The sequence below is a fragment of the Solanum stenotomum genome, chromosome 1 (assembly GCF_019186545.1).
Source record: "Solanum stenotomum isolate F172 chromosome 1, ASM1918654v1, whole genome shotgun sequence".
Classification (NCBI taxonomy): Eukaryota; Viridiplantae; Streptophyta; class Magnoliopsida; order Solanales; family Solanaceae; genus Solanum; species Solanum stenotomum.
The window spans coordinates 27894934-27909823 of record NC_064282.1 but is presented as its reverse complement, the minus strand read 5'-3'; the positions used below and the strand labels follow the sequence as shown (position 1 = coordinate 27909823).

The 14890-nt window shown below is 31.6% G+C and overlaps 2 protein-coding genes across 2 annotated transcripts; one reads left to right on the top strand and one right to left on the bottom strand.

Moving 5' to 3' along the window:
* Positions 1–1059: 1059 nt before the first annotated feature.
* On the top strand, positions 1060–3657 carry LOC125878271 (uncharacterized). Its single transcript, XM_049559487.1, has 4 exons — positions 1060–1188; positions 1449–1566; positions 2240–2393; positions 2935–3657. Exons 2-3 carry the CDS (start codon positions 1476–1478, stop codon positions 2362–2364), a joined length of 216 nt encoding a protein of 71 aa, XP_049415444.1. The 5' UTR covers positions 1060–1188; positions 1449–1475; the 3' UTR covers positions 2365–2393; positions 2935–3657.
* Positions 3658–4497: 840 nt separating this feature from the next.
* LOC125853558 (U1 small nuclear ribonucleoprotein C-like) lies at positions 4498–8686 on the bottom strand. The gene is made up of 5 exons (XM_049533276.1): positions 8503–8686; positions 8366–8408; positions 5474–5515; positions 5111–5378; positions 4498–4790 (listed from the first exon to the last, which is right to left on the bottom strand). The coding sequence occupies exons 1-5, from the start codon at positions 8508–8510 to the stop codon at positions 4552–4554; spliced, it is 600 nt and encodes a 199-aa protein (XP_049389233.1). The 5' UTR covers positions 8511–8686; the 3' UTR covers positions 4498–4551.
* Positions 8687–14890: the final 6204 nt, after the last annotated feature.

Genomic DNA, 14890 nt, shown 5'->3' with positions numbered 1-14890 from the left:
TATTAAAAATACAAATTGTGGCTAATAAATAAAATCATCAAATAAATAAATAGAACTATAATACTCGGTGCCGTGAATAATGTCAATAAAAATGTTGCGAAAATTCACACTACAATATAATTTAAGAAAAGAAACAATTGAATTGGTCATTATTCACAATTCAATCATTGTTTCAATAATTTAATAACCATTAATTGGTATTGTTCAGACTTTTAATTCATAATCTCATTGTAACTACTCACTCTAAATGAGTGTTTCCTTCCTTACATATTAGACTGCATATTACTAAAAATAGTTGTCACATATTACTTGATCATTTACTTTCATTAGAAAATATATTAAATAAGTACTACTTAATTAAGTGTAGCATATATTTACTATCCATAGGGCATAAGTTCAAAATATAAAAACGTAAATTTTGGATGTAAAAATGTACGCTTTTTTTTTTTGAATCTTTTTTACTTTAAATCATGTTTTTTTTTATTGGTATAAAGATATTTCTCAAATAGTAATTGTAATACTTTTTTTTCCTTCATTATTGATTATTAATACCTTGCTCAAATAAAAATCATAATAATTTTTTCGATATATTATAGGTTATTTATCAAATTTATTTGTAAAATAATTGAAAGTTTTACTTTAGCTTATTTTCTTAGTAATAAAATCATAAAATTGAATATACATGAAACTACACCTCGTAGATCCATAAGACTTACGCCACGTGTCTCGAGACCTAAGTCTCACCCTGTACTACATATAACGTCTCGTCTCACGCCCCCGCCTTTTAAAGCACGGATCTAAACTAATGAGTAATATATCATTTAGGTTTGTTTTTCACACTAACAATAATTTAGCTATAAAACTCAAAAAAGTATAATTTAAATATATTTTTGACATTTAACTCTAAATTAAAATGAGCAAATTGCCGTTTATAATAATAATAATTAACTGATAATTGAGATTTTTTTTAAGTAAGGAATTTTGATTTTAAATCTAATTTTATCATAAAATGATATAGGGATCCTTAGACCAAAATATTGGGCCGTAACCGGTGCCGACCCGCCCCATTGATAGGTCCTTACACCATGTAAACTGGTGGCACAAACAGCAAACCAATGGATTCATTGAAGTGAAGAAATCAAGAAAACGGAGAAGAAGCAGTAGAATCAGTATTGCTTGGGCGACTAGGTAAAATTAATCTAACTATGATGATTGATGAATCAGTTGAATACGAATAATAAGGATTTACGCAATGTATCCTAACTAATTTGAGATTAAGTATAGTTGATTGATTGAGTTAACATAGGAGGGCAAATCAATTGGATCAGCAATTTTAATTTTTGGTGCTTTTTATTTCGAGTTGATTTACATATGGTACTAGTTTCAAGTCTACTATTAACTTTCCCCGATTGTTGCTAGGTTTTTGAAAATTCTCTTTTGATTTGCAGGAATTGAAGCGGTGTTACAAGGGTAAAATGAAATTCTGGGATTGGTATCTGAAAATTGCTGTTGTTTCGGCCATGATTGGAGGTTCCATGGAGTTTTTCATGATAAAGACTGGATTTTGTATGAAAACTATCCTTTTTTTTCTCTCGCCTTTACTTTTCTACTTCTTTCTGTTCTCATGTATGCCTTAATCCATTATTGATTTCTGAAAAAAATAAAAGGAAAATTGAATATTTATTTCATGGGGCGATTCTTCCCATCTGTTCCAACCTTGGTGGACAGAGTTGCCTATACCTGTTGTTGTTGTTGTTGTTGGTTGTTGGTGGGAGGTGATAGGTATCCCATGTAATTAGTAGAGCTGCACAAAAGTTGGAGACACTATGGTCATAAAAATAAAATGAATGAAAAATGAGAGATTTGCAATGCCAATCATTTTGGAAATATTTAGATTTTTTTTTATCATAATGTATTCTAGAGGACTTGTGGGAATGAAATGGACATGAATTCAGTTGAATGGATACAGATGATTCATATAGCCAATCCGTACTGTGATTGTGGTTTAGTAATTGATCGCAATCATCCCCTAGTTTTAGAGTTCACTGTGATTGGACTTCGGATCTGACTTATACTAAAAGCCTAATTTTGCTCATACATTCTCCCCTTCTTTGTGTCTGTGCTAATGATAATGGTTTAATCTTACAATATCACCATTTTAGAGGTTTGTTCAAGTGTCACCACTTTTTTTCCTCTGAAGAAAAAGTATGCTGCTTATCTTAATAGCGATTTGTATCAGATGATAAGGTGACTGTTCTAGAAGCGGAAAAGAGAGCGTGGGAGAATTCTCCTGAAGCCAAGGCTGTAAGAGAAGCTCTTAATCCATGGAGACATCAGGATGCAGAAGCAAGCAAGGATTCTTAACTCTGTCACTTCTGTTAGGGAATTATAAGGTAATTACTAGCTGCTTAACTCTGCTGAGAACTTAACAAGTAAATTAAGTCCTTTCTAATATCTAATACTTAATTTTCAGCCAAGTCCTCATTGCAAAACAATGATATCCATCCAGCCATAGAATGTAAAACAGGAAAATTGCCTGGTAAAAGTCCTAAAACCGGAATGCAGTCTGACCTAATTTAAACAAGAAGATGTTGCAATTTAGTCAAATGAACTAGTTCTTTCACCGCCCTGTTCGATTGGTTCACAACCAAAATAACAGGATTTTTGGATATGTATGTCTTTAATTGGTTTTTGCTTCCCTTCAATAAATATTTGATAATTTCCTAAACAATAACCACAAGTGGTATGTTAGAGTTGCGGTAATCAAAAGGTCAAGCAACTATTTAGCAGTTAGCGATGAAACTTATCTATTGTCAATGAAGAGAAGGAAGAGATGCTCTATAAACTGCCTAGGACACATTTGACCTGTGTGAAGATTATGACACTGAGGGACTATTCTTGATGTTATATTGATGAAATTATGTCTCTTTACAGGCAATTCTCAAATTGGCTTTGAAGGAAAATTGTCCTGACGTAGTGCTTTTTTGAGCTTGCTCTTATTGATGTTTCTCATCGATGTTTGTTGAAGAGCGTGTTACAACTTACAACTTACAACTGATTGTTTCACCAGCTTGGTAGCCATTTCACTTCGCATATGATGGACAAGTTCTATGAAGGCAATTGGGCATATTTCAAATTGTAGAACTAGTGGAACCCTACTTGTTGTTTTCCTTGCTCTCTCAAGATTTTAGTTATTTGCTTTCCTGGATCTGCGTGGGTAAGAGAAACAATCAGTTGCACCTCTGAGAAATATAGTGGACTAGATAGCCATTTGACGATATGTATTTGTTCCACTAATGTTTGTTTTTCTCCCCCTTATTGTGTGTGGGAGAGGGTTGATTTATACCTTTGCTCCTCTCATAGTTCCTTTAAACGTTGAACCACAGAACACTATTCTCGTGATCTTCCTCATTTTATGCAGGAACCAAGAATATCACAAGGAATGGCTGCATCATGACCCAAGATTTATTGGGCGTTCATCTCTGATCGCAACCTTAGTAGATGTAGATTAAGGCGATAGAGCTGGAGAACTTAACCTCTCCTTTTGAATACTTTGGATTAATCAAGAGTAATGTACCTCTGTTGTACTCAGTTTTTATGATCTCAGTGAGATAATTAGCTCACTGGTGAATAAGGCTTCTTTGCTTTGCATTCAAAGTCTGGCGTAGCTCCTTGTTGCATATTGTTCCACAGAGGTCTCCAAGTAGTTTAAGTAACTAGTGAAAATGTTCCTTGGGAATTTGAGTTGTGCTGTTCAATTGCCTGAGATAATTCTTTTCAGTCCTCAGAGGTGTTAAGTACGTATTAATTAATTGAACCAATAGCTCATCTAGAATTATAAACACCAATAAGTTTACGACCCATATTTTCCGAAAAGCATAACTCAAACAAAATTAAGTTCAGATGTTGAATTTATCTTAAATTCATCCGTGTAGAACTGTTGGTTCTTGAATTGGTTAGCTATGTGATGTTATTTTGAGGGTAGAGAAATGCATGAATATGACTGTTGTTCGTTTCCTCTGACTTGCTAGTATGATGAATCCTAAACTAATAGATTCGTAGAGAAATGCATGAATATGATCATTACTCGTTTTCTCTGCACTTGCTAACGATATAGTATGATGAATCCTAAACTAATAGATTCCTGTAACCCGCTAAACATGAACAATAAGATGAAGGATTAACTTTACCATCGGTCTATTGGTAGAATAAAACTGACAAGAAGTCCAAAGGTTCCTTTTTGAGATTTAAGGTACAATACATAAGAACCAGCAAATACTCGGTAGATCAGATGAAGGACCCAATAGTCTTCCTAGAATCAACTCAAGAAGCAAAAGTTCTCTTCTCGACAATTATCAGAACTTGATGATGTTCAGTACTGGTACTCATTAAGAAGCCATTGTTCCCTTGCCATTTCATCCAAAACCATAATATCCTCTACTGAGAACACAGAAGATGGTCAAAATATCACTGGCTTGAGCACAAACTTAGCTGGAATATCCTACTGAGAACCCAGAAGATGGTCAAAATATCACTGGCTTGAGCACAAACTTAGCTGGTTGTTGTCCCATTAGCAGAAGAGGCAGCAATTCCATTGGGATTTGGCTGGTACATTGATTGTGTAGCAGGAAAAGGGGCGCTGCCTAGATTAGATGGAGGGGTTCCACCTGGAACACCTACAAGGGGGTTCAGTGCAGGAGGAGCTGGAAGAGCATTGGGTTGCATCGGCAAGGATGCAACAGGTGGCATCTGCCCTGCAATTGGTGCAGTTGGAGGAACCGCTGAATAACCTAAAAAGGATATCAAGAAGTTAAGATCAGAGTAATCTTGTTTCCACTTGATTGATCATTAACCTGCAGCAAGTGTAACAAACTATCTACAACACTTTGATTGACACCAAGCATTAACTTCCGAAACTGATGGAAATGCCTCAACCTAAACTGTGGGGGTGGGGCGTGCTTCATAACAGTAAGTCCATCATAAAATACCTACAGAAGGATATTATCCCACTCAATGTACAAAATGAAAAAAACAGAGTCTGATAAACATAGATACCAACACGTGGTAGAAAATATTGAGGAATCACCAAACAAATTGCATGGATTTGTACCTGGAGCACTAAGAACTGGAATTGGCAAAATGGGAGGTCTGGCACCTGCCATTAATTGTGGGGGCATCACTCCTGGAACAGGCAGCATAGGAGGTGGCATCATAGGTAGGCGGGGTCGTTGACCAGGGAAAGCAGCAAGATGTTGATTATAAGCTGCACCTATTTGTTGGTAGGCTACTGCCTGCCCAAGGCGCTCCTTGATTTTCTGATCTATCAGAATCTGTGTTTGCTCCTCCTCAAGCTTCAAGTAATAAGATCGGACATTAGCCTGAAAACAATTCCTAGCATTAGTAGCATCACAGAGAACATGACATTCACGCTAGGAGACAGGATTGTCAGAAAAGTTGCAAAATATGAACACACCTTGTGTTTGTAACCGGCATTATGCTGTTTTCTGACAGAAGGCTGAGAATTTAAAAAAAACGTCAAAGAAAATCAGATCTCCAAGTAGAGTTACCTTTCTCAATAAATAAATAAAATCAGACCTCAAGCAACAAGAAGCAGAGGATAATCTAAAACCGTTTCAGATCATTCACACAATAGAATGCACAACTACCAGGAGTTTTGTTCGAACAGGTAGAACTCCCAGGAGTTGCAGAAAAAGATACACTTCGTGCAGCAAAATTACAAGTACCACTATAACGTATGAAGGATATTTGCATCAAGACGTTCTTGTTTACTGATCAAAAAGAGAAAAAAAAATTAGCATCAAGACTTGTTCAGCTGATCTCTAGTCACCAATAAAATTTTAAAAATGAAAGCAGTAACTGGGATGTTTTACATTTCCCAGTTTGGAAGATACACCATACTATCAAGTCATTGATGTGCTGGGTTTTGATAAATAAGAACATCATTCGGAAAAAGCGCAGATTTTCCACTGTGCAACAAATTATTGCTCAAGGCTTAAGATGCTGAATGACTTCAACATTGAATCTGTTCTATAAGATTAACTTTCCCACACATGTGTTGATTCTTTGCACCAACAACTGCTTCAAAATTCTGGCTGCAACCACACTAGTTTCACCCCTACAGTCAACGTATTAAGCCAGGGACAGTACATATCAAATGAGTTTTTCTTATAGTTTATTTTTTGCACCAAGGAAAAAGTCATAATATGTTCTTTTAACTTTCTCAAAAAAAAAAGTCATAATATGTTGAGAGTGAACTTTGAACACACACCTTTGATATCAAATGAGTTCTTTTACAACTTCTCTTTTGTTATTACAACACCTCCTACACATCAATTGCTTTAGGATGTATGAATTCTCAAGTTCTACAAAATTACTTTTTAGGAATGTGCTTTGTTCCTAATTTAGTAGTGATTGTCTTCTTTCCCGAACAACAGATAAATTTAATAGTGGACACTGGACACCACCTTGTAAATTCCCCAAAAGATTTTTAGATAAACCAGCTATCAATCTTATAAATTTTTTTTTGGGAGAAATGAATTGAGCTTAGCTATCAAACTTGTACTTCGTCTTTTCTTCTTATATGAAATATGAATTGCCTCAGAATCATTGTAGTCGACATCATTGATTCTCTTGTATGACAATTAAATTACCCCTACCTATGTGATTCTGTATATATTCATGCTTGTGGCTTACAGCCTTCAAACTGTCTGATTAAAGGTCAATGTTACTTTCCAACAGACTCAGAAAATTTGTATATTCTTTAATTCCATTCAAAATGCTATAAAGTACTAAAATAACTACTGGCTCATGCTGCGATTCGAATCCTCGGCTTTATCATCACAAATTAGCGCATCAGTTCTGACTAAAATCCAGTGCCAGAATCACAAGGATCAAACTTCCACTATCATCCCAATCCATGTCTTGTCTGGAGTCAATGGTTTGACTCAAACCCTTATCTTGATTGATTCAACAGTAAATTGCCATTTTGACATCCAAATCTGTTATGTGTTCTACTATACATCATCTTCTAAAGAAGAAAGAGCAAAATCTTATTTACTACACTTTGACGTGACAAAAGCTTCCAAAGAAACTTGGTTGATAAATCCTTTGGCAAGTCATCATTGAGGTGCATAGAAATAGAAATGGAATGGCTATAAAAAGATTTAAGAGCTTTGTTTTTTTTCTTTCAAAAAGATAGTTATCAAGATGTAAGAGCTTTATACTCTTTCATGCTATACTGTCACATTACTTCAGCCAAGTTGGTGTAAGATGCCCACTAAAGAAGCAACTAATTATAAACTAAATAGACAGCAGTAGTAAAACAGATATGATATAGAATGCTATTGCATCATGTGCTAGACTACTAGTTGATGATCTACAACTTATTTGCATATATGAATAGGACAAGTGGTAATCAATTACAAAGCACTTTTTGTTTACAGGCAATCCAAATAGTTCCATATTCTAATGATATTTCAGTTCTCCATCACATTAGATAATTAGCTTATATTCAACCCCTTTAGTTGCAATCTGCTCTCTTCCCATTTCTAGATGGACCTCGAAAGTCCATGTGTGGTGGAGTAATTATTTGAACAGATGCCTCATGAAACCTCATTAAATGTGGTAACTCCTTTGCCAACTCTGGAAGCATTATTTGTGGGATGAGGACTAGGCTTTCCACTGGTCCAATCAAACTCTAAGTCTAAGCCGTAATTGCTGATAACCCCAACTGGAAATTTCGTTTACGTTCAAGTCATAAAAAAACTCAGCTGTGCTTAACATTGTAAAAGATCCAACACATGATAAACATGCAATGCTTAACCTAGGACATACCATGAGACAGTTCTTGCATGTTAAAATGGAAATTGAATTTTAAGTAGTAGCTGTTCTTTCCATAATCTTTCCTCAGTAATGCCCTCTTCTTTCTCAAACTAAAAAGTTTTCACCTACTACACAACAATTCTCATTAGGACTATTATCTTTTCTTGTATCCTCGAAGACACTTAACACAATCCATAAGCATATATCTCAAGTCTTAACTTGGCAAATTATGCCGACTCAAACATTTTAATATTGGACAAACAGACTAATTAATCAAAACAATAAATTTAGATTTATTTGCTAATTAAATGCATTAAGTGTAGTTGGAGACTACAAACTATACTTGCCAAAAAAAAATCAAACTACCGACCATAAGCTGTTTGAAAGTTTTGATGAATTTATGAAATTAGTGTTCTAATTTCAACATACAATACACAATGCTACCATTAGAATAGAACAGAAAGTAGAACATATCACAACCTTAATTCACAGTGAAGCTTAAAAATAGAATCAGAAAACTCACCGAATCATGTGTCAAGTAAGTGTCACAATAGTCGCAGTAATACCTGAAAAATCACAGAAATGATCAACGATAGAACTGAAATCGACAAAATGAACATAAAACCGAAAAAAAAATAGCTGAAAAATTATTTTGCTTACCGAGGCATTGATTTAACAAAAGGAAAGAAGTTACTTTGCCAATGAAATTGGCGAATTCTGTACAAAAGTTATTCGCCGGGAAGTCGTCGGAGAATTGTAACTGATATGAATTCAGATTAATCGACGGCAACGAAAATGGAATTCGGATTACTACTACTGGATTGAAGCCTAGAAGGTTCTAGTAGACCAATTTTTCGTCTTCTTAAGGTAAGCCCATTAGCCCAAATTTTAGTATGGAAAGGCGAACGGCTTAGCCCCATTTAGTGATGAAACACATTTCGGGTCCTCACTCAACTCTTTTGGTCATTTGTTCACTCTATTTTGAAAGGGGAACTTTCGCAAATATCAACTATAATAAATTTAATTATGCTTCATAGCTATATTTTGTATATTTACGGATTTTAGTTATAGTTTAAGTTGTCTTGTTTGTATAATTCACGGGTGAGTTTGTATAATTCGTGGATACAATTGTATAATTCAGCTATAATTTTATATAAACTCGAAATAATAAATTTATACAAACACAAACAACTGAACTTTAAACAGTTATACAAATTATATTACACAAAATTACATTATACAAAAGTTATACAAATTATATTATATAATTTCGAATTATACAAACATGCGAATTATACAAAACTAAAAAACTAAGCCGCATAATTGTAGCTAAAAATAGGTCGCAAATTGTAATTAAGGCAAACTGTAGTTATACTAACTAATAAACTAGTACATATTTGCTTATCCGCGTAATTTTTCCATTTTGAAAATAAACAAGAAAGTCTTGCTCACGTGCTTCAATGTTAATATGTGTTCTGGTCTCAAAGAAGTAAAAAATATGGGAGCTTTTTAGGGAGGAGTAAAAGAAAAATAGGAAAAAATTAAGATTTTGCACGAATTACATCTATTCTAGGGGTGTGTGGGGGTCAAAATATCTTTAGCTATGACCTAATTTCACAAATGATAAGTTCAATAGGAGTAAATTATGTTTTTAAGACATAACTTTGAGGATTCTGAAACTGAATTTATGCTTCTATATGAATATATGTTCAGTAGGAAATAAGTTATGAACTTCTTAAGGAATAACGTTCCTAAGGAAAAAATTAATATAAGGTGTAACTTATGAGTTATGAACTTAAAGTATAACGTTCTAAAACTGAATTTATGTCTCTATCAGCATAACTGTACTTATGCCTCTAACGACATAAATTATGTATGAATTAAGCGACATAACTTGTTATGCCTTATAAGAGGTATACACATTTTGTTATATTATAATACAAAAACACAAACTTTAAATATGGTTATTCGTACGAATGACTTCCCAAAAAAATAAGATGCAAGAGTTTTCATAATTTCTTTCTTTTATCATAATAATTTCTAACAAAAAATGACTTTTTTCCTTTTACAAATTTAATATTGATAAATCTAGAAATTTATGTAGAGCATTTGAACTTTCTTGAATTATTTCTTTTACAGAATCAAAAAAATTGTGCAATACACACTTATCTATTCACAAGTAAAATAAATATGATATTAAATAATAATTATAAAATTACCTCAGACATCCATCTAAGTAATTTTATTTTTGTTCACATAATATTAATTTTTGAAGTAATTAACCACACCTAAACCCAAGTGAATTCCTTTGTATATGTGTTGATAATGTAATGCTTTCGCAAGTCACAACCATATTATAATTAGTGAAATTTAATTTAAGAATGACATGCATGCCTATGAAAAGTGGATAAACAGTGCCAATTTAACCTTCAAGTACAAACCAAACCATGTGATATGTTTTTTATAGCCAACAACTACAATTTCACAAAAAGCAAGTGGATGAATGCAAATTATGAGTCCCCACTTAAAAGATATAAGATAAAGCACTTAACCAAAAAAATCCCCCACCATCTATGGAGTAATCATTATACTAATTAGCTTAAGCAAAGGTTAATTAATTTAATTAATTAACTAGCCATCTATCTATCTTTATATTATAAATAAAAGATCACATAATTCCATTTGCCATTTAGATAATAATGGAATGTTGCGGAAGTACAAGTGAAGATCAGAAGTGTTGTAATTTTTTTCTATTGGAAGATAGTGGTGACTCTCATCAATTTGATGATTCCAAGAATATTCACCAAGAAAAATGTCAAGAAAATTGTGAACATTATGAAGTTGAGGATGATGCAGAATCAAGCAATTATGAAACCAAGGATGATCTTGGAAATTCACAAGAAGTGATTAGTGGCTTTGAAGAAGATAATTATGATGAAGAAGATGATGGACACAAATGTAGCATAACAAAAGAGATTTGTAAAGATATTGTGGAAGAGAAAGAAGAAGAAGAAGAAGAAGATGATGTATCAAGTAGTAGGGCTATAAATATGGAAGACGATGAAGTGGAAAGAAATAGGCTATTCTGGCAAACTTGCTTTGAAGTAGGTTATCCATGAGCTACTACATTTGTTTTTCATCATCCGATTCAGTATCAGTATTGGAGCCCGACTAATCTGAATTTGTGTCATGTAAGGACATATGGGAGAGAGTTCCCTATCAAGTTTTTTTTTTTTCATACCAAGAGTTTAAATCTGAGATTTTTAATTAAGAAAAGAGCAACACATCCGTCGCATCACATTTTATTACATATTTTTATATTTATCAGTACTATATTATTTCTTCTTTAAACATATTTTATCTGCTTGTGGTTGAAATTTGTGTTTATATTTTCTCCTAATTTTTGGATATTTCGTTGCTTTTGTTCAGTCCATATATAGAAATGATATGACATTTATAAAGAGATTAAAATTATACCATTCATTCGTATCTTATTTAAAGAAATATCCTTGATCACTCTCTCTGAGCTCTTATTGTTTATTATCAAAATTAAATTAATGAACAATTTATAACTAGCTATTTAGCACTTTACTCTTTAGTTAGTATCGCCACTAAAATTTGGCACTAGGCCACCCGATATTATATATATAATTTTTAAAATTTATTTTATACATAAAAATATTTATTTTGATATAATTTCTAAATATTACTTATACTTTTTCATAATTTTTATCTTTTAACATATATTTTCAAGTTTTTTGAGACTTGGAATTTTGAATGGTCCAATAATAATTATAGTCCATAGATATTAGTAACTCTAATAAAACTCAATTCATAGTCAAATCAATACTAATGCTAACAAAAAAAGTTAATTCAACACTAAGAATGACAATAATATTGAATATTTGTTCTTTAGTTTTACATTAGTTTAGACATTTTAAAATGCATAACCTAATTTTAATTTTTTTAAATATTTAATCATGTAATTAATACTTATTAGACTTATTTTAACATGATTTAGTACTTTTATAGATTATGATCATTTTCATTATGACTTATTAATTTGCAATATTTATTTTTTATGATTTCATTATTATTATTTTTTGTTGAATATTTTAGTGTCATGACTTATCTCATATTTTGTCTTATTTTCTTAAGAAACACATTAGATAGTTGTATTTTGGTTGGTTAAAGAAATATTTGGAGCACAAGTTAATTATATGTTTGTATGAATATTTTACCGAAAAAATCCGAAAATTTGAAAAAATCTGAGGTTTATTAGTTTGGTTTGATTTATAAATTAAAAAATTCGATACAAATGGTTTGGTTTGATATTTGAAAAACCTGAACCAATTTGAAAAAATCCGAGGTTGAAAAACCCGAAAGAACTCGAGTTTTATTAGTTTGGTTTAGTTTATAAATTAAAAAAATGGCCAAATGGTTTGATTTGATATTTAAAAAACTTGAACCAACCCGATCATGTACACCCCTAATAGTGTCTATGTGTCTGAAAACATAAAATATTGATTATCTAAACAACCCTAAAAACATTTCTTTTTTTCGGAAATGATGTACTGAATTTTGGGCTAAAGACTTGTAATATAAATTTTGAGCTATTTTGCAATATAATGTAAGTTAGATTATTAGAGTATATATTATTTGTAATTTTCATAATTTTTCAAATTTTGGGGCATAAATTCTCCATAAATTATGGGGGTGTTATTAGTCCATGTGATAACAGAATCTTTGTTAACAACAAAAGTCGTAATGGCAGCTAACAAATTTGATTATGCTTTTGAAGTCACATTAATTAAGGAGTATACTACTCATAAAAATAATTAGTTGACTTTGACGTTTATGTCATAAAATCCATAGTTTAATTATTTCTCTTTAATCAATGATTGCCAATCTTCATGCACTAATCGGCAAGTTAACGTGTTGAAAATATTCCATGAATCCAATGTGGGAAAAAAATTGTTTAAAAATAAATCTTAAGCTTGTATGCTTGAGTCTCCTCGACCAAGTATGTCAAATTATTTGTTAACGGTTCGAGATTAATCGATGCTTTTAGGCGTTTTTACGCTCATTAAACAAATAATAAATACAAGATATAGTTTATTAAGTTACTCTTATTTAGTAATTAAGGGTGGACTGAATTTTCCTATTAAATATTGTGAATACTTCCTTTTAATGTTAAGAGAGTATAGTCCGAAAGAATTGTCAACTTGAACCTTCAATTTCTTAATTGACAATTATTGTATAATAGTAATTTATTTTGAGCTAAATTCTAAAACATCACTTAAAATGGATCAATGGGAGCAAGGGCGGTGCCAACTTTCTGTTAGGGGTTCATCTGAACACCCTTCGACAGAAAAGTACTATTTATAATGATTAAAATTACTTTTATGTATATATATAGTAGATGTCGAACCTCCATCGGTTAGTTCATGTGTTTTGTTGTACAGATTTTGAAGCCCCCTATTAAAAATTCTAGCTCCGCCACTGAATGAAAATTGCAATTACATTTTTATCTACTTCTATAATTATTACATCCACTATTACTCGTGTAATATACAAGTTAATTAATTAATTAATTAATATTTCAAAATTGAGGAGTGCATTGTTTAGTGCGTGAGTGTATTAACTTGTGAAAAGTTTAACTTAATTAAGAGTCTAATTAGATTATGGAACCATAATTGGTGAAATTAAAGATATTTTTTAAGAAAATAATATGTAGAATAGAATAGCCGTAACTATCGTAGCTAACTTGGTGGATCTAACAAATCTCTTCATATAAAATGCAAATATCTATATTATTACATAATCATTGCTAGAAATTTAATTTGTTACATAAAGATCGTTAAACCTACTCTACCAAACATAATTAATTGGATACTTATCCATGCAAAATGACTGATGCAATTCTTTAAGGCATGATTCAAGTGAGTTTAATAATTTTCAAATAAAATTTAAATACATTGTGAAAAAATATATTAAAACTTTAATAGATATTAATGTTGAACCCTTAATTTTAGAAGTTCAATGAATATAACGTCAAAATCTATCAAGGCTGATTTGATCAAAGGGTACTGCTAAATGGCCAGAAATTTAAAAAATCTACAATATCTTTTTGATTTTAAAATAAACTAATCTTTTTTTTCATTGTTTAATTAAAATGTATTAAAGTTAAAAGGGTAAAAATATTGAAAAAGATAAAATAACATAGGTAATATACCATTCTGACCAAGTTTTCTGACGAAAAGGATTTTTCCTTTATCAAATTTAAATCACAAATGTCCTGCAAAACCATAACAAATTGATCTTGTAATTAACACTACTTAATTACGAGATTTCATTAATGCTTCTTTGATCATTGTGTTTTACTTAGGAAAGTCTCATTAACAAGTTATATTGGGATTAATTATGTTGGGATAAGTTATATGACGAGATTAGTTATGTTGAGATAGTTTTTTTATTAGTTGTTTGGTTTGTCAAATATGCATGGCATTATTTCTACAAACTAGTTGTTTATTTACAAAAAATATCCTCCAAGAATAAATTGTTTGTTTATAAAAGAGTGTTTAAGGGGGTACTTTTGTTATTTTACATTTTTATTCAGGGATTAGTATTCCACAAGTAGGGATAACTTATCCCAGTCATAATTATTAATCCCAGCATAAGTTATCTCATACTCCCGTCCTTAATTACTTGTCCATTTTTCCTTTTATAGTTGTCTCTAATTACTTGTCCATTTTGACAAATCAAGAAAGGACAAAATTCTTTTTACCTATTATACCCTCAATTAAATGACTAATTATTTTGAAAAATGTAAAACTTTTCATCCACTTAATAATTAATAGTGGTAAAATGGTAAATTCACTGTGTCATTAATTATTTTCTTAATAGGTGTGCCAATTCAAAAGTGGATAAGTAATTAGGGACAGAGGGAGTACTTTGTAACCAAACATAGAATTGAGGGGATACTTAAAACTTATCCCGATTTTTTTTATCCATCACACCAAACGATCCCTGAATTTAAGGTCTTTAA